The following is a 24755-nucleotide window of genomic DNA, read 5'->3' on the forward strand; positions in this document are numbered from 1 at the left end:
CAGAGAGGCAAATCATTATATACAGTATCCTCTATAGGAATGATTTACCGAACATTGGTGCAGTGACTTTGATCAGCATAGCCTTGCCTTGTGGGCACTGTGGTGCCTCTCATGCCTCCATTTTCACCCTTCCTCCATCTCATTATATTGGATCTCGTGCGGTCCCACTGGACTGTTCTTCGTGACTCTTCAGAGGGCTTTATGCTTTTTTGTTTTTAGTTTATCTTGTTCTCTTAATTTTAGACTATCAATATTAAAAGCTATAATTGAACAAACTCATAACACTACCGTATGCCCCATCCATCAGAATACTGTTCGTATCTATTCTCCAAGTGTCTCGATTCTGGTAGGACTAGGACATTAACAGTGGCAAACGCAGGTTTTCTAGAGGGGGGTTTCCAAATGCCTGATTTTAGAGTGAGTGTAGCCTGTCCATGAAGAGGGCATAATTTGCGCTTATCCAGCTGTAATATGTGTCATACAAAGTATATTGTGTGTCATAATTCCAGCATATACAGGACCAGAGATCACAGTAACCCATTAAATGCGGCAGTAGGGTCATCCTGCCTGAGCTGAATGTTTTTATTTTAGACATAGGCACCATTCCAGAGCATGGGAGCAAGACCGGGAGTCTGGGGAAGCAGCAGAATAACCTAGCACTGCCCTGGACATATATGTACATATTGGGCTCTATAGCAGTGCATCCCTAACAGTGCATGTTTTCCAGATCTCCTAGTTGGTGCACAGGTTATTTATTACTGACTGATACATGTTAAAAGATCCACAGGTGGTGCTAATTATTTCATTTATGATACTGAGAGGAACATGCAGCACTAGTAAAATTCCATTATATTACTATTTCTATTGTGGTCATGGTGTGGGCTGGGGAGGGGGGTTTCCAGGTAGATGGAAACCCACCCTGCGTTTGCCTATGTTTAACAATTTTGGGCAACTATCCATACACACACAACGATTTAGTTAATGAACGATTTTAGTAAACGATTTTCTCCCTTGAAAAAATGAACTAAAATCGTTTACTAAAGTTGTTCATTTACTATGTTCATTTAAATGTAATGAACGATTTTTTAGAACTACAAACGATTTTTGCATATTCCCTTACTGAAAATCGTTGAGTTGACAAGTCTGACTGAACTACAAACTACAAACGTGAACGCGCATGAACGAAAATCGTTCATCGTTTGACTCAGAAAGTGAACGATTTTTACAAACGATTATCGTTAAACGATATCGTTTAACGATAATCGTTCAAAAAATCGTTGTGTGTGTATGCACCTTATGGACTTGTTCCTGACTGCAGGGACAGTGAGGAGCAATGCTCTGCTGCTTCACATTGCTCTTTCAGTCTGCCCATGCCAGCAGCACCCACCTTGCTGCAGGATCTGGTTGAGGAGAGAATATTGAGCTGCTGGGCACAACAGGTGACCTACATTCTGGCATTAAGGTAAAATACAAGAGATTCTAGCTCTAGACTGACAGATGAGCCCTATTTTACTATTTTAGTGGTTTTCTTATGAATGGTATGTGTGTGTTCCATTTCTTATATGGGGAACTTGAATCTTTTTTTGCTTTTTATATAATTTTTTTTTTTTAAAGACAATAGATCCAGAACATTTAAATTATTTTGCTGTCAATTACTTACAGGCTGTAATGACAGTACCTGGTTAACAGAAGATGACTTTCCCCAGTAGAGGCTTTATGATATAACGCGATACGAATCCTTATGGCGCAAATTATTTGCTTATAATTTGCCTTAATGCATATATTATTGTTTGCTACTACTGAAGCCATCAGGTTCTAAAGAACAATCATCATTCTGGGTCACAGGATAGGTGGTTCTGTTAAGTCACAGCCCCACAAGTAGAGTTATACTCCTTTTCCACCAAAATTGGAACAGAGCTCCTATCTGGATCAGACCCGGAATTTAGCCGGCGTAGACTCGGGATATTCCCGAGTCGCCGCCGCTCACACCGCAGTCGGATCTGCATAGACCCGGCTATTCCGGATTGAAAGTGGACGCTTGGAGATGACGTCATCTCCAAGCGCCACTGAAGCCGGACCAATCAGCCGGCTAGCAGCGCACTCCAGGTCATCGTGACCCGGAGTGCGTTGTTCTCACAGCTAGATACCTGGGTTGGATTGCCGGGTCACTCGACCCGGCGATCCAACTCTCTCCCCTTTTACACCAGGGAGCTAACGAGTTAACCCTGCAATAACCTGGGTTTTAGCTCCAGAGTAACATTGTATTAGGGTATTAGTGGAGTGCATAGAGTGATGTACTAATAGAGCAGGGGTAGGCAACTAGTTCCACTCCAGCTGTTATGGAACTACACATCTCAGCATGTCCTGACACAGTTTTAGCATGCAAAACTGTTGCAGGGCATGCTGGGATGTGTAATTCCACAGCAGCTGGAGTACCACAAGTTGCCTAACCCTGTCATTGAGCATAAAAACACACCTATGTACTAACTGATTGTTGTATGCAGATGTGTTTACCAATTAATCCATTATTAAAAATTGATTAATTATATAAATGATAACTTTTTTATTTTTCGGCGTAGGCTACTCAGGCTTTCCAATTGTTTGAAAAACAGGTCGAGGCATATGTCTGCCTTTCACTAGCAGGCCATGCTGGGACTTGTAGTTTGACAACAGCTGGAGACTAAAATGATGTCCTATCCATTCTACAACCTCTATTGCATTGACCTTAAAATACATTTAGTGCAACATCGCCACTGTGTGGTAATTATGAATATTGCAAGTTCTCACAGTATGTTGCACAGATTGAATGATGCAAAGTAAGATTATATTGCATAGTATTTATTTCCATATGAGCAGTTATTGTACAATCAGCTTCTTATGCATATCAGAAATTGCATCTAAAAAGAGCGCTGGAGAGGTTGTGAAGGTGAGTGCTTTCTCTCTCTCCGGAGCAGGGCTGGAGGGTCTGCACTTGGGATAACTGTAGTGGGGAGGGGTAGGCTAAATCCTTAATATATAGAATTCTCCCCTCCCCCCCTAAAGCTGGAACCACATTCCTGAGTCAGGGGGGCAGTTTCATCCCCATACCCCCCCTACCCCCTAATAATAAACATTCTGCACTGTATAAAGATATAGTATCTTTATGCCCTTTCAGCCCCTGATAATGAACATGCTCCACTGTATAATTATATTGAGTATCTCTATACACTCCTAGCCCCTGATAATTAACATGCTGCTCTGCATAATGTTTCTGGTTATATCTATACATTTCCATCCCCCTATTATAAACGTACTGCACTGTACAATAATGCAGACTACCTTTATGCACTACCAGTAGCTTGAGAATAAGCATGCTGTACTGTATAATGGTGTCAGTTGCCTCTATAAATGCTTAGCCGCCTGAAAAAAAGAACATGCCGCGTTGTATAATGGTACTGAGTATCTACATACACTTTTGTAGCCCTCTTCAAGTGAAGACACGTCCCTGCATAACGATACTGAGTATCTCTAACATGTAGCCCTTTCGCTTTGAAGGAAATTGAACACAAATTAACTGCAACATGCAGAACCATCGCCTGGTCTGCCCGGTCGACATTGTGCTGTGCCCTGTGGCCTGTAGGACAATCCTTAGGCTGAGGGTTACTCCTATTGCTGTTTGTCGATGGGCAGCCAATATATTGAGAAGAACTGGGGAGGGGCTCCCTTTAAGCTGCTGAAGAGTGTATAGACATACTCAGTACTGATAAACATGTAGTATCTGAGACACAAGCATTTTGCAGCTGGGATAGGTGAAGAAGGAAAAGGTTTGAGTGCCACCCACTTTCCAGTCTGATTCCATGATTGCCCCCCCCTGGTGGAGTTTAAGAAGATAGAGGGTAAATGGAAATGGGATCTGCATGGTGGGAAGTAGGGAGGGGGGCAGCTCTCTCCTCTTCCCCAATGTCATCTCATGCATATTACTCTGTAACATGCAGGGTGCAAATCTTCATGCCGTGAGCATACAGGGGGGCGAGCGTCTGCTTCGGACTTTGGAGGGGGAGGGACTCCTCAGTTTTTTTTGTTTTTTTTTCCAGGAAGGGGAAGAGTCTGCTTATAGATGAGCGAGAAGAAATTCATTTCTGTACTGATTGGTATTCTGTGGGCTGCAGTAAATGGCAGTCAGGCCGTCTTCAGTAGCTTGTACTTGAGGTGTAGTTCTGAGTAACAGAAAGAGAAGAATGCAAATGAATGATTGCATTAATTATGAATAAATGTGACCAGCACGCAATCACAGAGAATATAATACATTACTGGCTATGCAGTACCTGCTTGTAGTGATGAGTACAATGCAGCTGCTCTGACAGATACTACTATATATAGCAGGAGAGAGAGCGAAGGCTGGGCCAGCAGTACACTTGCTATTGTCCTGCTATAGTACCGGCCATGCTATGGCACACAAGTGACAACTGCTGCTTTTCATACTAATTAATCATGTTGTGTCTCTTGTGTCCTTATACTGTCCTCTCTCTTGTTCTAAGCGTCTTTCCTTTTCCTCGTCAGTATAATTATAGACCTTGTTTATGCAAATTAGTCTTAGTCAGCCCTATTCCCAGTATCTGTAGTGATGAAGAGCACAATGTAATTCCCATCTGCCCTATTCTCTCCTGTATGTCACATCACAGTATAAACCCAGTCAGCCCAAGACATAGTGTCCCCCAGTATTTCACAGCTCTAAGTAACACTAGTTAGGAAGTTCCCCAGAGGGACACAGTGGGGGCAGTTGCAACGTACCCAGGCCCTGGCATACCTTGGGGAGGCAGCTTATAATAGGGCAGAATGGTGACCGCCGGCATCTCAGAGGAAAATAGGGGCAGATCCCAGACTGTTGGGCTAAGCAGACAGAACAAGCTTTTGCTGAATATGAGCAGGAAGAACAACAAGTCAAACTCCAAGTTTCCTCTCGGTGGTCCTGGTAACCACTGTACCGCTGAAGTGCCACTGCTGCCCCTGTCTGTCTGTGTCTACTGTAACCCAGATTTGCAGACATCAATGTAACCCTAGTCTGGGTCCTACCAGTATACCCCTGTATTTGTTGTTCCATTGTAATTATTTGTATTGTCTTTCCTGTAGGAATTGTACATCTGTATTTCATACCCCAATCTAACCTCAGGATCTACTGCTCTCCATATCTCTCTGTAGATTCTATTTTGCCGTCCTGTGATTTATCATGGTGACTTGTAACCAAAGATGGAAACAGTAACAATTTATTCTAGTTTCTGTATAATGTAGAACTATTTATTTGTTACTACATATGCCCTACCATATACTGTGTGTGTGTGTTTGTGTGTATATATATATATATATATTGATTTGTTACTTCTAATATGTTTCTTAGGTCCTGTTATAAAAACTACAGTTTTGGAGGCTGGGATAAAAGCGTCTCCTTGTTATGTTTGTCATGTCGCATTTTGTGATCCACTCACTCCTACAATTTCCACCAATGTAATATGCCCACAACACCACAGATCTGCACATGCCAGTAACCTGTCCAATCACAGAGTGCACCTGTATAACCCCAGTCTTGCCTTGTTCTTATTGCCTACCTTTATGTCACCTCAAACACAATCCCTATTATCAGGGCTGTAACTAGAGGTGTGCGAATGCTGCGGCCACGCAGAGCCCTGTGGGCGGCACCCAGGGGCATTTCTAGAGAGAAGGGGGCCCGTGTGCAGTCTCCGACACGGGCCCCCTCCTCTCTGTCCGGCGGCCGGCAGCGCACTGAGATGTGCGCGGCCAGCGCCAGAGTTATAGACTCTGGGCACTACAGTGCACCCACAGTCTATAGAGTATGCGCAGGTCACCGCAGCGGCCATTTTCCCTGTACTGCGCATGCACAGACGACGGGAAAATGGCCGCAGCGGCCATTTTCCAATTGGTTTTACAGCGCTGGACCCCCGCACCGACGTGGGACTCCGAAGTGGTAAGTAATACTATGGGTGCAGGGTGTGCGGTGCGGGGCCCCCCTGGACTCAGGGGCCCGTGTGCCCCGCACACCCTGCACCCATTATAGATACGCCCCTGGCAGCACCACCGCTCACCCAGGCTTCTGTAACTGGCTAGCATGGTGCCAGGAACGGAACCCTGAAGCCAGAATCTATGCAGCCTGGAGTGTCCCTAAGACGCTTCAGACATGTACATCGCTGCGCTAACATCCGCCCAGAGCATCCTTCCAATGCTCCGGGCATTGCTGTAATGACCGGTGTTCATAGCTACGCCCCCTCCACGGGACGTCACATGGAGGGGGCATGGCCTGCACCGGGCGGCATGTCCCGTAGTTATGGCTCTGCCTATTGTCACTTTGGTTACTTCACACTTACAAAATGTGAACATATCTGACTGCATGTTACCTGTGTGTGTATAACTAATACAATAATGTGTAGCAGGGTATATATAATGTGATTACATAGGACTTGATTCAGGATGCTAATGCAGCTGCGAAAATATGCTAATGGTTGCAAAGCATACCCGAGCATAAGGACGTCCACTGCTGCCTTCTCAGATGTGTACGACGTCGCAGTGGCGTAACTTCATCCCGGGTGCTCGGAGGCAAGATAAATGTTGGTGCCCCCCCCCACCAAACTAAAATTTACCACCCCCCAGCACCTATGCCAGCTCCAGCTGCCGCCGCCCCCCTTATGCAGTTCCTTTTATATAATGCCCCCAGTAGTAGTCCGCCTATGTAGTGCTCCCCAGTAATGGTCCCCCTATGCAGTACATCCAGTAGTGAGCCCCCGGTAGTTGCCCCCAGTAGTGAGGCCCCTGTAGTTGCCCCCAGTAGTGAGGCCCCTGTAGTTGCCCCCAGTAGTGAGGCCCCTGTAGTTGCCCCCAGTAGTAGGCCCCTGTAGTTGCCCCCAGTAGTGAGGTCCCCGTAGTTACCCCCAGTAGTGAGGCCCCTGTAGTTACCCCCAGTAGTGAGGCCCCTGTAGTTGCCCCCAGTAGTGAGCCCCTGTAGTTGCCCCCAGTAGTAGGCCCCTGTAGTTGCCCCCAGCAGTGAGCCCCTGTAGTTGTCCCCAGTAGTGAGTCCCTGTAGTTACCCCCAGTAGTGAGCCCCTGTAGTTGCCCCAGGTAGTAGGTCCCTGTAGTTGCCCCCAGTAGTGATGGCCCCCACCGAGCGGGCGCCCGGCAAATGTAGGGTGCAGGGGTGCGACTGCACCCTTTGCACCCTCCGTAGTTACGCCAATGGAGGTGGAGCGCCGATCAGCGGCGCTCCTTCTCCATGCAGCTCCCGGGGACAATGGAGCCAGGTGCCCCCTTCAGGGCTGACGCCCGGCGGCAAATGACTCCATTGTCTCCGGGAGTTCCGCCACTGCGACGTCGCTTACCTACATAAATATCGGTAACATCGGTACACATCGAGCAACCATCTTGCCCTTGCAGCAGGTCTGACCTGCCGCAGCCTTGGGAGCTCTACTGACAAGCAGAGCCGCATATGCAATCGCAGAGGCTAATTTATGCACGCTCATTAAATAACGGACAGACAGGCCTGCGTTTTTCAGACCACTCCCCGTTACCTCCCCCAAACGCTGACAACTTGTCATTCACTCTACGATGGATTCCTCTGTTCGTCTGAAGCCACAATGTGATTCCTGCGCATGTGCTGTGCGGCTTATACGCACGCGCGATGACAAACAATCGCTCGATCTGCGTTCATAATCGCCTTTGCTACCAGCTCTGAATCAGGCCCATAGTACCTATGTTAGTATAACTTACTTTGGGGGAGATTTATCAACGCTTGGATAGAGATAAAGGGCCTGATTCAGAGCTGGACGGAATTGCAGAGCAGCACACAAGCATCTGTGCAATTCTGTCCATCTCCAATGCAAATGCAGCAGGAGCTGTGTGTAGTAGATAGACGCCTCCTTGCTGCATCTGCCATCTCAGATGCATTTGCGGCAAACAAGACCTCATGCACTATTGCTGCAGACGCTCCAAATATCCCTCCTGGGTGGCAGGTCCTGTGCAACTCTGATTGCACCAAGCGTCTTTTTCGCTACAAAATGCAAGTTAGTGGCAATGCGACATAACCGCTTAACGGGACTGCACTGATTCATTTGATATGTAACACTTGTAAATCTGTGCGCTAATCTGTATACAAAATGCTATGATGCAGCGGCCAGGGCTTTTGCACGTCAAGTTCCGTTGTGCTTCGCCTGAGACTTTCTACATATTTAAAACTTATTCCTGTACGTTTAAAGTCGCATCCGGTACAGATTGAGCTGCGTCTATGGTGCCAATAAGACATAAATTTAAAGAAAAAGTCGCTACGCTACACCACTTGGCTCATTAACACCAGGCATCTTGTGCCGCATGGCTTACTGAGTCTATATGTATGAGGACACATCAGTAAAGCATATACATGACTACATAAAGAGAGGTAGGAACTCTTGTAGGCCACAGCGAGAGTCAAAAAGGAGACACAATTCTGTAGTAAAACACCAAGACGGTAACAGCAGTAATATGGTCATTGACAAAGATTCTCTCTAACTCAGATGTCACAAACTTTTACAAGACTGAACAACAAGCTTAATTAGAAATGAGGAAAAAGAGCCAAGTGACACTTAACTCAAATTAGGCTGTGCAGCTATGGAAGGAGAGTGAGTAGTATCACCTTACCTTCACTCCACAACATGTAACAGAAGCTTCCCAGGCAGATGAATATCCTACATGATTTGAGAAACACCAAAACATAAGCCAAGTTGCTGAGAGGAGGTACAAATAAGGCCTAGGAGGGAGGAGGTACAAATAAGGCCTAGGAGGGAGGAGGTACAAATAAGGCCTAGGAGGGAGGAGGTACAAATAAGGCCTATGAGGGAGGAGGTAGAAATAAGGCCTAGGAGGGAGGAGGTACAAATAAGGCCTATGAGGGAGGAGGAACAAATAAGGCCTATGAGGGAGGAGGTACAAATAAGGCCTATGAGGGAAGAGGTACAAATAAGGCCTATGAGGGAGGAGGTACAAATAAGACCTAGGAGGAAGTACAAATAAGGCCTATGAGGGAGGAGGTACAAATAAGGCCTATGAGGGAGGAGGTACAAATAAGGCCTATGAGGGAGGAGGTACAAATAAGACCTAGGAGGAAGTACAAATAAGGCCTATGAGGGAGGAGGTACAAATAAGGCCTATGAGAGAGGAGGTACAAATAAGGCCTAGGAGGAGGTACAAATAAGGCCTATGAGAGAGGAGGTACAAATAAGGCCTAGGAGGAGGTACAAATAAGACCTAGGAGGAAGTACAAATAAGGCCTAGGAGGGAGGAGGTACAAATAAGGCCTAGGAGGAGGTACAAATAAGGCCTATGAGAGAGGAGGTACAAATAAGGCCTAGGAGGAGGTACAAATAAGGCCTAGGAGGAAGTACAAATAAGGCCTATGAGAGAGGAGGTACAAATAAGGCCTAGGAGGAGGTACAAATAAGGCCTATGAGAGGAGGTACAAATAAGGCCTAGGAGGAGGTACAAATAAGGCCTATGAGAGAGGAGGTACAAATAAGGCCTAGGAGGAGGTACAAATAAGACCTAGGAGGAAGTACAAATAAGGCCTAGGAGGGAAGAGGTACAAATAAGGCCTAGGAGGAGGTACAAATAAGGCCTATGAGGGAGGAGGTACAAATAAGGCCTAGGAGGAGGTACAAATAAGGCCTATGAGAGAGGAGGTACAAATAAGGCCTAGGAGGAGGTACAAATAAGGCCTATGAGGGAGAAGGTACAAATAAGGCCTAGGAGGAGGTACAAATAAGGCCTAGGAGGAGGTACAAATAAGGCCTATGAGGGAGAAGGTACAAATAAGGCCTAGGAGGAGGTACAAATAAGGCCTATGAGGGAGAAGGTACAAATAAGGCCTAGGAGGAGGTACAAATAAGGCCTATGAGGGAGAAGGTACAAATAAGGCCTAGGAAGAGGTACAAATAAGGCCTATGAGGGAGGAGGTACAAATAAGGCCTAGGAGGAGGTACAAATAAGGCCTATGAGAGAGGAGGTACAAATAAGGCCTAGGAGGAGGTACAAATAAGGCCTATGAGGGAGAAGGTACAAATAAGGCCTAGGAGGAGGTACAAATAAGGCCTATGAGGGAGAAGGTACAAATAAGGCCTAGGAGGAGGTACAAATAAGGCCTATGAGGGAGAAGGTACAAATAAGGCCTAGGAGGAGGTACAAATAAGGCCTATGAGGGAGAAGGTACAAATAAGGCCTAGGAGGAGGTACAAATAAGGCCTATGAGGGAGGAGGTACAAATAAGGCCTAGGAGGAGGTACAAATAAGGCCTATGAGAGAGGAGGTACAAATAAGGCCTAGGAGGAGGTACAAATAAGGCCTATGAGGGAGAAGGTACAAATAAGGCCTAGGAGGAGGTACAAATAAGGCCTAGGAGGAGGTACAAATAAGGCCTATGAGGGAGGAGGTACAAATAAGGCCTAGGAGGAGGTACAAATAAGGCCTATGAGGGAGAAGGTACAAATAAGGCCTAGGAGGAGGTACAAATAAGACCTATGAGAGAGGAGGTACAAATAAGGCCTAGGAGGAGGTACAAATAAGGCCTATCCAACAGAAGCAGAAGTTGTAGTGAAACAAGGGATTAAACCTGCCCTGCCGTGACTGTACCTCGTTTCCAACATTAAATGGACTGTGGTCAGGTTGCTTTTTACTACTTTATGTCCCCCTGTTATTCCTATGTTCAAGAATAGGTGTGCACCATGGGCCTGATTCAGAGCCGGACGCTCTCTGACAAGAGCGCTCGCTCTGAATCAGGGCCCTCCTACCTAAAATTGGAGCGGCCTCCTGGCCGCTCGCATAGCTGTGGGTGGCCACCCACAGCTTATGCGAGCGGCCAAAAAGATGGTCGCGATGGTCAAGACCATCGCGACCATCGGGCTTGTGACGAGACCCTGCGGTAGGGTCTCGCTGCCGCAAGCCCAGGAGTGCTTCTGGCTCTATCAGAGCCAAAAGCACTCCCACTGACATCACTAGTGATGTCAGTGGGGCCGGCCCCAGACGGTAGGCGTTCCCATGGGAACGCCTCCGTCTGGGCAGCAACGCCCCCGGCACGCCCACCAAAGGGGGCGTGCTGTCACTCACCATCGACAGCACGCCCCCTTTGGTGCGAGACCCATAGCGACGGCTTGGCCGACGCTATTTGGGTCTCGCGCATGCGCACGAAGGAGCTCCCTCCGTCGTGCGCATGCGCACTAGGGCACCATCGACCAGCTTGCGAGCGTTCAGCGCTCGCGAGCGGGTCTGAATCAGGCCCCATGTTCGGTAGTCAACTTATGTTTTCCGGCATATTATGTTATACAAACTGGGTGTCTATGTACCTACAGGTGATCTGTGAAAAGGAGACCAAGGGGTAAATTTATTAACCAGCAGATTTGCTGGGGTTGTCCATGTCAGTGATTTTTTTTTATTGGGTTTTGACCAAAACCACCATAAACCTGCTGCAAAACCGCTACACATCTATCTGGCCAATCAGAATTAAAGGAAACATAATACGCTTATAATGAGGACAATCACTATATATTAAATAAGGAGGCAGATAGTGTAACATTGGTAATTCTCTTATGAGGAATGCACTTTTTTACTAATATATTAGGGAGAAAATTATTTCATTTTATTAGGAGAGCAATATTATTTATTAATTATATTAAAGGGGCAATATTAATTGTTAATTGGTGTTAAAATTAAAATATTTTATAATGGGCAACATTATTTTAGGATCCTTTTATATAGCCATAAAATAAAAAATATTGGCTATCATAAAAATATTTTAAAACCCCAATTAACAATTAATATTGCCCCTTTATTTTAATTGATAAATATTGCTCTCAATAAAATTAAATAATACTCTTCCCGCTAATAAAATAGTATTTCCCTCATAAGATAATTATCTATGTTATTTGCCTCCTTATGCAATACATAATGATTTCCCTTATTATACTGTAGAGGTGGGTACATATTAGACGATATTTCAGCTGATCCAACAGATCAGGCTGACATATCGTCAAAATCAGCTAATGTGTACCCACTATGTCGGGCCGCGCGCTCTCCTGTTTGGTCGTCAGTCGCATAGTCAGGTCGCCCCTACATGCAGCACAATCTGACAATGCGACTGACGACCCCGTGTAACTGGGGCCGACATATCGGATTGTGTAATGTGTACCGGCTGCCCGTGCTGTTGTCCGTCGCATCGCTGGGTACCCAGCTTAAGTATATAATGATTCCTGATTGATCAGATAGCTCAAACAGCTCTCTCTATTGTCAAAACTACCTCATTTTTTTTTGATGGGTCTGCACGGTTTTTAAACCTACAACTTAGTAAATCTGAGGTTTCTATACTTGTAATGGTAAAAACATTGATGGTCATTCGATATTTGATTCTAAAGTATTGCTTCTCTGTGGTTTTGCGGTGGGTTTGAGTTTAGTAAGTCTGCCATATGCAAACCTGACAGTAAACTGCCGCAAAACTGCCGGGATTTCAAGCATTTAGGGAATTTCCTCCCAATCGTGCAAAGACTGCTCTGAATGCAGAGTGCTCCAGAGATGCTTTAAGCTCCAGTAACTTGCAAATTTGCAAAAAGCTACAAACGGGTTTATCATTTATTATGCAGGACTTAGGCTCAGTGGCTTAGAAGAACTGTTGCAAAACTCATTATTTGGAGTCACCTGCACACAGGGCCTGATTCAGAGCCGCTCGTAAGCGGCCGCTCGTTCGCTCCGAGCGATGTTCGCACATCTGCGCATGCGTATAGGTTGTAATGCGCATGCACCAACCAGTCAGTGCGGTCGGAAATCGTGTGCTCGCAAACATAGCGAACGCCTGCTAATTTGAGTGACAGGATGAGGCGTTTGTGGGTGGTAACAGGGGAAGGTGCTTGAAAACGGGGAGTGGAGATCCGAACGCAGGCGTGCCAAATGCTCAAAACAGCCGTTTTAAGGGTGTGCATAATTAACAAAGCAGTGTCATCGACCACGTCACTTGGTTGTCTCTTAGCCTGAACTGTCCGCATGATTGCGGTAGGAAAATGCTACCACAAGAATAGCGAGCAGTTCATACGCCTTTCGATATACTCGATTAATCTAATAAATAGCGGAGATGACGTATGATGCGAGCGGCCAGGGGGCGTCTTTACAAAATAGCGAGCGTATGTTTCGGACGCTCGCTCAGACATAGAGGCGTCAACAGACCGCAAAGAGCGAGCGCTCAATTTAAATATCCGGCCCCTTTTTCAGAACGAGCGTCCGCAAATAGCGTCCGGCTCTGAATCAGGCCCACAGTGTGTTGGGCATCCCTGTGACCCCCAGAAGATGAGTCACCAATCAATGCCAGAAGAGGTGGTGCCAACTTGAAATGTGGAAGCTTGAGAATGACTGTGCCAGGGGACTGGATGAAAAATTCAGGACTGAAGAATGTGGTAGCTTGAAAACAGGACCAAAAGGAGCTACAGATAAGGACTGCTGACTGGAGCCCTCCTTCCTTTTGTTTTCGTTCCCTGCAAGTCTTGTGGATGGCTGTGTTTACCCATTTGTTTAAAAATTTTATAGAAACGTTAGTGCATAAACCTCTGCCCATTGTTTATTGAAACAGTTACCTGAGATGTGAAAACATTTTCCCATACCCACGTTGCTGGAGGGAGGTAGCCTTGTGAGCACTATATCAGTGCAAGTGTAGCTGCTAATCACAGATGGTGTAATGGTAGCGTTACTGCCTCACAGCACTGAGGTCGTGGGTTTGATTCCCACCACGGCCCTACCTGTGCAGAGTTTGTATATTCTCACTGTGCTTGCGTGGGTTTCCTCCGGGTACTCCGGCCACACTCCAAAAATATACTAGTAGGTTAATTGGCTCCCACCAAAACTTAACCCTAGTGTGTATGTGTGTGAGCATGTGGTAGGGAATATAGATTGTGAATTCCACTGGTGCAGGGACTGATGTGAGTGGCCGAATATACAAATAAGCGCTGCGGAATATGTGTGCGCTATATAAATAACTGGTAATAAATAAATACAATTATTAACTTCGGTACACTGTACTTTTGAGCAGTGTACACTAGAGGTGCATGTTGCTGCAGTGTAAGGCCGGGTACCATTGGACGATATATATTTCTGACGTGGATCGGAACGACATATCGTCTAATGTGTACGCACAATCATACGTGCACGTATGTCGTTAGCATCGCCCTCCCCCCATTGGCCGTGTTGCACCTCAGATGGGGCAACGTTGCTGACGACAGCATGTAGGCAAGTGGAGGACGGAAGGCTTAATGGTGCGGTCGTACACTGGATCGTGGAGTGTGTATGGCCGACCGCTATATCGCTCCATAGGGCTGGGGGACAGCTGGGATACTCATCATTCTGATATGTACCCGGCCTAAGAAGTGGAATGTAAAGTCTGCTCCACAATAAAACATCTTTTTTAATTTCAACTTGCCTGGGCAATGTCCTAAGTATAGTAGTAAGATATAAGCGAGTAAGTATGACCACGGAGCTGTAGCTGTGTGAGCGTGATGTGATTACATAATACCTGTATGAGTAGCCACGTGTATGAGTAGTGAAAAACACCCATTGTTTCTTTCTATGGGCCTGATTCAGAGTAGTGCCCTAGCACAAAGCCGTAGCGACTTTGCAGTGTGATAATATAGTAACGCCGTAGGAGGCGCATTGTGTAAATAGACGCCTCCTGGCGACTTTCTGTGATCCGTTGTTGCATCTGACGCAGCCACTTGCCTGAACCTCGGACATCTGAGTAACCCTTAAATGACTTGCGCTGCTGGTGCCAGTGAGGCTGTCGGAAGATGCAGACGCTGACCTTTGCAAAAAACAGGGCTGACACCCCCTCACACCCCCCAAATGGCTGCAGCATGTCAAACATACAAGATCTGCCCATACGCAGATCAAAAGCCATCGGAGTTGTATGCAAACCATTGTGTACAACTCTGAATCAGGCCCTATTGGCCACAAGTGTGAGTTTGTGTTATGTAGAAGAGGACATATCGGCTGACACTAATCATATGTCTATATTTATCTCTGCTTGGGAAGGTCTGCTTGTCCCTGTCAGTGTCACACAGCTGTGCCCCTGCCCATATGATCAGTGCTGGAGGGAGGGAGGGGGCAGCTAGTTTCCTGATTGGATAGTTGGAGAGCAGAGATCACCAGCAGGATCATCAGAGGATAAATCACAGGGACAACTTGACACTGAGGAGGCAGCTTTCTGAATATAAAAGTGAACAAATATCTCTGTATATTTAAACCATACTTTACTGTGGAACCAGGAAGAGGATTATGGGCAAAGGAATATGTAATACACTTTTTAAAGCATTTTTATCACAGTTAGGGTAATCTATGGACTGCACTGTGGCACAGTGGTTGGCACTGCCAATATAAAGCAGTGGGAGATTGTATGTTCTCCACGTGTTTGCGTGGATTTCCCCTGGTTTCCTCCCACATTCTAAAATCATCCTGGCCGGCTCACTGACTTCTGACATAATTACCCAAAGTGTGTGTGTTTTTGGGTATGGTTGTGTGTTAGGGGATTCAGACTGTAAGCTCCAATGGGGCAGGGAGTGATATTAATAAATAACTATAATAATCTATAAAGCTGCAAATGATGTAAGGCACCATTTTTCTATGCATGCACCCATTTCACTTAATAGTGCGCGGTTTAGTAGAGCAATATGGGTGTGTCTGCAGAAGTTTGTATTTTCTAATAGGAGGAGCTGGGATGAAAATGAGTACATAAGGAAGATCCTTCCTGAGTGCTGTTTATGAGCAATACTCATGTGCGATTATATAATGCTCTTGTACTAAAATGCCAGGATGCTGATGTTATACAATGGGAGGAGCCAAATGCCATCACATGCTGGTTGCCGCAACCATGTTCTATCAGGCACACGTGACAATGCCAGCCAGCATGTGATGTGTTTTCCTTACAGAACATTTTCACAGCACCAGTAGCGTTACCGCCCCCACGTGAGGGGAACTTTACTGTAGAGGACAGGCGGCAGGATACAATAGTTGTTTTGGAGGCACATACAATCAGACAGCATGGGCTACTGCCTAATTCGGCCATACCTTGTTCTGTCCTTGCAACTAAAAAAAGATTAAGGGATGAACTATTTAGACAACTTTGTTCATAAAGCTGGAAAATGCGGGCCTGCCAAGCAAAGAGGTGCAGATATTTTTGTGCTTCTGGGAAAGGAGAGTGCACACTTATGGGTCCATGTCTGAGTATGTGGGGACAGACGGTCTCTTTCTTCATGCAAAAGGGTTTGATATTTACATTTCCTTAAAAGGTGACAATAAGATATCTGTGCAACTCCGAGGTGACCTTTACTTCAGATCCTGTAGGTGCAGTTGCACCTGTGTAACATAGAAAATAAATGTATGATAGTGACACATGTACTAAAGACTGATGAGCCCTATTTACCACAAAAAGTGGCATATACAGTCAGGTGCATAAATATTGGGACATTGACAGAATTTTCATATTTTGGCCTCTATTCACCACCACAATGGCATTGAAATGAAACAAACAAGATGTGCTTTAACTGCAGACTTTCAGATTTAATTTGAGGGTAATTACATCCAAATCAGGTGAACAGTATATGTGCCTCCCACTTTTTAAGGGGCCAAAAGTAATGGGACTATCAACTCAAAAGCTATTTCGTGGACAGGTGTGGGCTATTCCCTCGTTATTTCATTATCAATTAAGCAGGTAAAAGGTCTGGAGTTGATTCTAGGTGTGACATTTGCATTTGGAATCAGTTGCTGTCGACTCTCAATATGAGATCCAAAGAGCTGTCACTATCAGTGAAGCAAGCCATCATTAGGCTGAAAAATCAAAACAAACCCATCAGATATAGCAAAAACATTAGGTGTGGCCAAATCAACTGTTTGGAACATTCTTAAAAAGAAAGAACGCACCGGAGAGCTCAGCAACACCAAAAGACCCGGAAGACCACGGAAAACAACTGTGGTGGATGACAAAAGAATTATTTCCCTGGTGAAGAAAAACTCCTTCACAACAGTTGGCCAAATCAAGAACACTCTCCAGGAGGTAGGTGTATATGTGTCAAAGTCAACAATCAAGAGAAGACTTCGCAAGAGTGAATATAGAGGGTTCACCACGAGATGTAAACCACTGGTGAGCCACAAAAACAGGAAGACCAGATTAGAGTTTGCCAAACAACATCTAAAAAAGCCATTACAGTTCTGGAACAACATCTTATGGACAGATGAGACAAAGATCATCTTGTACCAGAGTGATGGGAAGAGAAGACTATGGAGAAGGAAAGGAACTGCTGATGATCCAAAACATACCACCTCATCAGTGAAGCATGGTGGTGGTAGTGTCATGGCGTGGGGGCATGTATGGCATGAACTGGTTCCCTTGTATTTATTGATGATGTGACTGCTGACAAAAGTAGCAGAATGAATTCTGAAGTGTTTCGGGCAATATTATATGCTCATATTCAGTCAAATGCTTCAGAACTCGTTGGACGGTGCTTCACAGTGCAGATGGACAATGACCCGAAGCATACTGCAAAAGTAACCAAACAGTTTTTTTAAGGCTAAAAAGTGGAATGTTATGCAATGGCCAAGTCAATCCCCTGACCTGAATCCGATTGAGCATGCATTTCACTTGATGAAGACAAAACTGAAGGGAAAATGCCCCAAGAACAAGCAGGAACTGAAGATATTTGCAGTAGAGGCCTGGCAGAGCATCACCAGGGATGAAACCCAGCATCTGGTGATGTCTATACGTTCCAGACTTCAGGCTGTAATTGCCTGCAAAGGAGTTGCAACAAAGTATTAAAAAGTGAAAGTTAGATTTAGGATTGTTTAGTTTGTCCCATTACTTTTGGCCCCTTAAAAAGTGGGAGGCACATATAGAAACCGTTGTAATTCCTACACCGTTCACCTGATTTGGATTTAATTACCCTCAAATTAAATCTGAAAGTCTGCAGTTAAAGCACATCTTGTTTCTTTCATTTCAAAGCCATTGTGGTGGTGAATAGAGGCCAAAATATGAAAATTCTGTCAATGTCCCAATATTTATGCACCTGACTGTATAGGAGTCAATTCAATAAGACGCGAGGGGACGAATTGCCGTTGCAATGGCATGGAAGCTCTTCCCGTCCCCCTCGCGGCCCAATAGGGCTACAAACAAAAATCGTCAAGTCCAGAGCTACCGTAAGTGAGGTATATACAGAAAGTTAGCCATGGTAACCCATTTATGGGGGGTTTACCTATTCAAATAGCCTTGCAAGTTAACCTGCGTTAACTCTCCACGAGGTTTAACGTGCCTTATTCTTTGTGGCTCCTGAGCAGGTGAAAAGTTGGGAAAAATCCCTGTTTTAATGTAAGAATGTCAGGACTTGGATCAAAACCCCTGCCCCCCCCCACCCCAATGATTAATTAGGCACTTCAAGGGTTTTAATTAGCTTAATTTGGGCAATAATGATGCTATTCATGGGGTGACATTCTGCAAAATACAGAATAGGTTACAGTATGTAGGACAGGTATAAGGGGGTGCTGTATGGATGGGACAGGTGTCTTTAAACTTGCAGGTGGAAGTTACAGGTGGTTTTTTTTTACACATAAAAGTGGCTTAAAAATACACAGAAATCTACTTACAGGCATTTCTTTCTCGCCCCAAATTATTCTACAGCATTTAACTTGCAAAAAACACTTTTTTAAATTATTTTTTGAAAAATGCACATAAAAGCTAATCAACACCTTCTAAAAGCCCAAATACTTTGCTTTTGGCCACTATCAAATTTCTATACTGTTATCCAATATTATATTGAGGCAATAGCTGATTTCCCCATCTTCCCCCACACTTAACACGGGTATTACCAGCAAGAATTACCGCACGACCATTGAAATAAGTCTTTTCCAAATTCCAAATTTTCCAATTAAGGGGGAGCGCATATGACTGCACAATATGCGTTTTAAGTCACGCCGTAAAATCTTTGTTTAATTCGGCTCTTAGTATTTCATGATAAACAAGGAAAAGTTTAAATGAATAAATGGAGTGGTATAAAGAGATTGTAGAAAGTCCTATAAAAGGTTGTGCTGATTTTATACCAGGAGGCAGTCCTGTCCTATAAATGGAATGTGGACATGTTTTTCTATGCGCTATATGGACAAATTGTGTCTCCCCTGCAAGGCATTCTGGGACCCATGACACTGGTATATATAGATGCTTTTGAGTTCGTCCTGTACAGACTTAATATTTTTGTTGACATGAATAAAAGTGGAGATCAAAAAATTCCAGTGGATGGTGTTGTAAATGTTAAACTCTTTCCAATGTAGCGTTAATGAACTTGTAATGAGGTGATAATTTCCATGTTCATCAGCCCTGTGGACACGCAGCTCTAAGTGTCCAGCATAACAGAGGTGCCCTTGAACAGTGGAGCTCTGGGCAGCTGCCAATCTTGTCCTATTATTAAAACAGCCCTCTTACAGCTTATTGGCCTGTACCTAAATACATACCGCTCACATTTCTTTTCAGACTGGAAATCCCCTATACTGTATGCTTCACACAATACTAATCAAACTCAACCGAGTACATTACCAAACTATTCTAACAGTAATGCGCTATATATTTATCTCCACTCTTCCAGAGAAATACACAACCAATGGCATAAAACGCCTCAAAGTAGTAAAAAATAGCATAGTATAGATCGAAGTATAGTACAGTACCACCGGACAACGTTTGGTATTCTAGGTATCCACTTCTTAAGTGTTCTACGTAACAAAGCTGCCTAAAAACTGAGAGGCCATAGGCAGCTGCATTTTTGTCATTAATATTACTTTATATCCAGGGATATGGGTACTAGTTCATTTCACTATCACGTCCCTATGTTAGATGTCCATTGTAGTGGTAGGACATTTGACAGTTACGTCATTGTAAATAAAAGATATTTATGGAAAACTTGCCAGAATCCTTCTGTAGCATAGTATGTGTGTGTATATTATATATATATATATATATACACACACACACGCAGTATATATAGTAGAGATGTGTCCACCCTCTTGTCTTACAATACAATTTGCTCGGGTGACCAACCCATAGAGAACCACTTAGGTCCTTGTATACAAAAAAGAAAAGGGTGCACTCATCAGCCTTCACAAAAAAAAATTCTCATTCTCTCTCGCTCTCTCTCTCTCTCTCTCCCTCTCTCTCTCTCTCTCTCTCTCTCTCTCTCTCTCTCCCCCTCCTCTCTCTCTCCCTCTCTCCCACCTCTCTCTCCACACACACACATGTATATATTTATTTATTAATTACCATTCTCTTGTGTCAAATAACTGCCCTGTGTATCACAGTCCCCCTTTTTATGCAATGCATTCTATGGTAGAACCAATCCCCCGGCACTTGTGTTTCTTCTTTAACCCCAACAGCACAGTTACAATATAAAGCAAACATAATAAAGGATAACTGTGGAAACACTGGTAATTTGGGTAGTGTAAATACATTAGGTGGGAAGGTAGCAATGTATGATCAGGACAAGAGGACCATGATTTGGTGAAATAGGACAGAGATTGAGGGAAGGTAACAGAATAAACTGAAAAACTATACTAGAAAAAGTGCTAAATAGGAATAAGTAGGTCAGAGATCGGGGGATGGTGCCAGAATGAATTAGGGGAACATGCTAGGAGAGAGTATAAGATGTGAATAGATAGGACAGAGAATCGGGGTAAGTTATTAGAATGGGTATCCAGTCTATAAATCTACAGTAAAAAGGTAGACAATGTCTAGATAGATACCAGATGTCAGACAGGGACAAAAGGTCGACAGGGACAATAGGTCCACACACTAAAGGTAGGTAGACAGGTACAAATGGTCGACAGGGTCAAAAGGTCGACATGAAAATGGTCGACACAATATTTTTTTTTACCATACGCCTCCTGAGGCCTCAGGGTGCGCTGAAGTAAGCAATTCCTGGTCTGACCTGCCTTAACTGTGCGTATGGGTCAGATGTTACCGATTGTTTTGCTATGTTGGCAAAGTATACGGATGTGAGAATGGGGAAGTGGGCGTCCTTTGTTAGGCTGCGATCGCAATGCAAATGCAAACATTTACATATCCCCGCTTATATTAGCAACTGCGATGCAGAATAGCGATCCGTAGTGAATCAGACCCTGAGAGTTAGGAGGTAGAGGAAATACACTTTCCGTATTTGACCCTGCTGATATAATGACTGCAGAAGGAAGGGATCTTCTGTCACACTGTCTTCCTTCTTACAATCACTGACTCTGGGCCTCAGTGTGCATAATGCAGACAAAGGAGAGCAGAGACAGCCTGGATGCTGGACGTCACATAATATGTGGTAATATAGCCATATCGTGGTAAGGTAACAGAAGAAATGATTGGTCATTGAGCGAAGGTAACAGAATAAACAAGAAAACCATACTAGAAAAACATACAAATTGCAAAATAGATCAGAGATGGTGGGAAGATAACCATGCGAGAGGACCATGCTAGGAAAGAGTATAAGACGTGATTAAATAGGAGGGAGATCAAATGACGGTGACAGAATGAATGAGAAGACTATACTAGGAAAAAAGTACTTGATATGATGAAACAGAATCGAGGTCAAGGGAAGGTAACAAACTGAGGGGGAGATGTACTAAGCCTTGGAGAGTGATAAAGTACCAACCAATCCGCTCCTAAATCACTTTACAGGCTGTGTTTGAAAAATGACAATTAGGAGCTGATTGGTTGGTACTTTATAATTTTCCACTTTATCACTATCCAAGGCTTAGTACATCTCCCCCTGAATGAGAAAGCCGTGCTAGGAAACAGTATAACATGTGATTAAATAGAGGGCATGTAATAGAACAAAGAGCAGTGAGAAAACTAGGAAAGAAGTACAATATAGTGACACAGGGCAGAAATGGAGTGACGGTAACAGAATGAAGGAGACAACGCGTCATGCATGAGTGCTGGGTGTGCAGGACAGAGAAAGGCGACGGAGTGAGAGAGAGGATCATGCTATCAAATGCAATGAAATAGGTATATTAATTATTACAACATTATAATGAAATAGTCTGTACTAGCAGAAACATAGTTGAATTAAAATTAAAACCATTATTGAAAAACTAAGAGGCTTTTAAATGCAAGGTTTGAAGACCACTACTATTTATCAGGCCTTGTGAAGGGGCCTGTATCGTATTCAAAGCTTGTAGTTACATACTAGGGGGTATATTTACTAAAGTGCGGGTTTTTAGAAGTGGAAATGTTGCCCATAGCAACCAATCACATTCTACTTAACATTTATCTAGAACCTTCTTGAAGATAAAAGCTAGAATCTCATTGGTTGATATGGTTTAGTAAATATACCCCTATATATTCACCCAGTAAAGAATATTCCTTAGGTTTTTGCCCAGCAAGATTGTTTCTCGTATGGCCATGCTAGGTGAGGCTGTCAGGTAAGGTGGTCGGGGATAGAGGAGAGAGTGGGGTGTTACTGGAGTGCGCAAGAGGCAAAGGGTGTAAGATGGTTATAGGCAGATGGTTCAATTCCAAATAACAGGCAGGACATATTATGGGTATACTCCCTTATAAAACGACATCAATGATTTGAGGTGTCTCTGATGATAATAGTAGAATGAGTTACTAGTTTATGATGTTATTTCATGGTTGGTTTAGGCGAATTAGCACAGATCAGTTTTAGAGCTTGATTAGGGTTGTCTATGTTAGTTTAGAGGTGCTATTTTTTTTAAGAATGTTACCTGGGATTTCCCTGTGATTTGTATTACCTGGGCGTTTCCCAGTATTTTGGGTGTCCCAGTTTTGTGGTCTCACTGTTGCACCCGCTTAGTGCCGGCTCGTCTCACAATCTGTGCCCCTTTCCTCCCGTCTCCGACCTCTGACCTGAGAGAGTCGAACTCGTCCTCTGCCTGCCAGGGGCAGCCCGGGATGGGTATATAGGTGTAGGGGTAGGAAGGGCATGGAGGATGGGGGTTAAAGGTCACAAGTGGACAACAGAGGCAGACATAAAACAAAGACACAAGAGGATAAAAGAACAATAAAATGGGACAGAGAAAAAGATGGCAAATGAAAAATCAGCACGACAAATGAGTATGGAAGAATGAGATAACAAGTACAGGAGGATAGGGTTTCAGTGAAAAAGAATGATAAATAAATTGTGATTTTTATAAAATAATGGATGAATTATTCAAGTAATATGTAATTGTCCACATACATTAATAATGATATTCAATCAAAACAAAGGTAACAATGAAATGCCCCAAGATAAATGGTCAACACTATTATATGGATAGTCTTATGGTGCATACACACGGTCAGATTTTTCATCAGATTTGAACGATAGCGATTTTAAAAATCGTTCAATCGTTCAAATCTGATGAAAAAAATCGTTCATGTGTACAAGCATGAACGATGGCCAATGAACGATGCGCGTTCACGTTTGTTAGAGAACGATATCTGACATCTGACATGTTTGCAGTCAGATTTGTCAGAAATCGTTCTTTTTCTTCAGAAATCGTTCAAATCATTCAAACGATATCGTTCAAAAGAAAAATCTGACCGTGTGTATGCTCCATTATGATGATAAATTACAATGTGTCCATTGGAGAGCAAATTATTACAAAGCAAAGAGATGCCACCTGGTTTGTCTACAGCGTTAATGCCAGTGACATAATAACAGTTGCATTGATGTTGTCTGTACATTGAAACTGCTTTAAGAAATCTATGACATTAATAACTATCCTCTTCCACCTATACTAATATATCCGCATGAACCTGTTAGAGGAGCCATCTACTTCTGACCGCATTCCAGTTTCAGATCTCTGCTGTGTCCTCTTTGCCATTAAATGTTTCTCCAATCTTTTGTGACTAACATCTACACCATGCCGTAACTCAATATAACCATCTCCAGAAGTGTTCCACCTCCTCCCACTCCCTCCCCCCTACAATTTCTCCTTCCATCGGTCGGCCAGTAACCTTGTCCTAAATCTCTGATTGCAGGAGGAAGTGTATAAATCACACGTGTTTCCTTATGCAGCCATTGTATGATTGATAAAAGGTTATTTGCTTTTATTGATTCACTGGTTTAGAATATTTTAATTATTTTTTTTAACAACTGTATTTGTTTTTTTTATATATTTATTCTTTTTACTTGTTTGTATGTATTAAGCCTAACTGATCAATACTTGCACTACTGTTTTTTTTATTTCTCCGTTGCTAATACAATAAGAGCAGCACAGCTACTGAGGGCCTGATTCAGCAAGGAATGCAGTTGCTTATACGCACGCAATTGGCCGATTGTCGCGTACTGCATGTGCGCAATCCAGCCACTTTGACTGGGAAAGCAATCGCAGAGGATACGCAGACCCATGGCAGAGTGATTGACAAGAAGTGCCGTTTGTGGGTGGTGACAGAGGGGGTGTTTGGTCGGGCGAACAACGCAGGCATGCCAGTGCGTTTCAGCGGCGTTGCAGGGGCGTGCATAAATTAGCCGCATGCGATACCATATGCATCCTGAGGCCTCATAGCGTGCGCTGAAGTAAGCAATTCCTGAGAGAGTTCTGACCTGCCTTACCTGTGTGTATGGGTCCGATGTTACCGATGTTGGCAAAGTGAATCCATAGTGAATCAGACCCTGAGAGTTAGGAGGTAGAGGAAATACGCTTTCCATTTTCTACCCTGCTAATATAATGACTGCAGGAGGAAGGGATCTTCTGTCACACTGCCTTCC

At 44.1% G+C, this 24755-nt stretch overlaps 1 protein-coding gene across 10 annotated transcripts in view; it reads right to left on the reverse strand.

The window, feature by feature from the left end:
• Positions 1-2822: 2822 nt before the first annotated feature.
• ANK1 (ankyrin 1) overlaps positions 2823-24755 on the reverse strand; it is a 350835-nt gene continuing 328902 nt past the window's right edge. For 8 of the 10 annotated variants that reach the window (XM_088455871.1, XM_088455874.1, XM_088455873.1 and 5 more), the window contains 2 exons: positions 22795-22935; positions 2823-4196 (listed from right to left, as the gene is read on the reverse strand). In XM_088455871.1, the coding sequence (XP_088311997.1) occupies positions 22837-22935 (99 nt within the window). In that variant the 3' untranslated portion in view covers positions 2823-4196; positions 22795-22836. Of the gene's footprint in view, positions 4197-22767; positions 22936-24755 lie in introns of all 10 variants that reach the window. The other 2 variants (XR_015872444.1, XM_088455875.1) reach the window with 2 other exon arrangements.

Source organism: Taudactylus pleione, unplaced genomic scaffold (assembly GCF_031769625.1).
Source record: "Taudactylus pleione unplaced genomic scaffold, aTauple2 ptg000676l, whole genome shotgun sequence".
NCBI classification, from domain to species: Eukaryota; Metazoa; Chordata; class Amphibia; order Anura; family Myobatrachidae; genus Taudactylus; species Taudactylus pleione.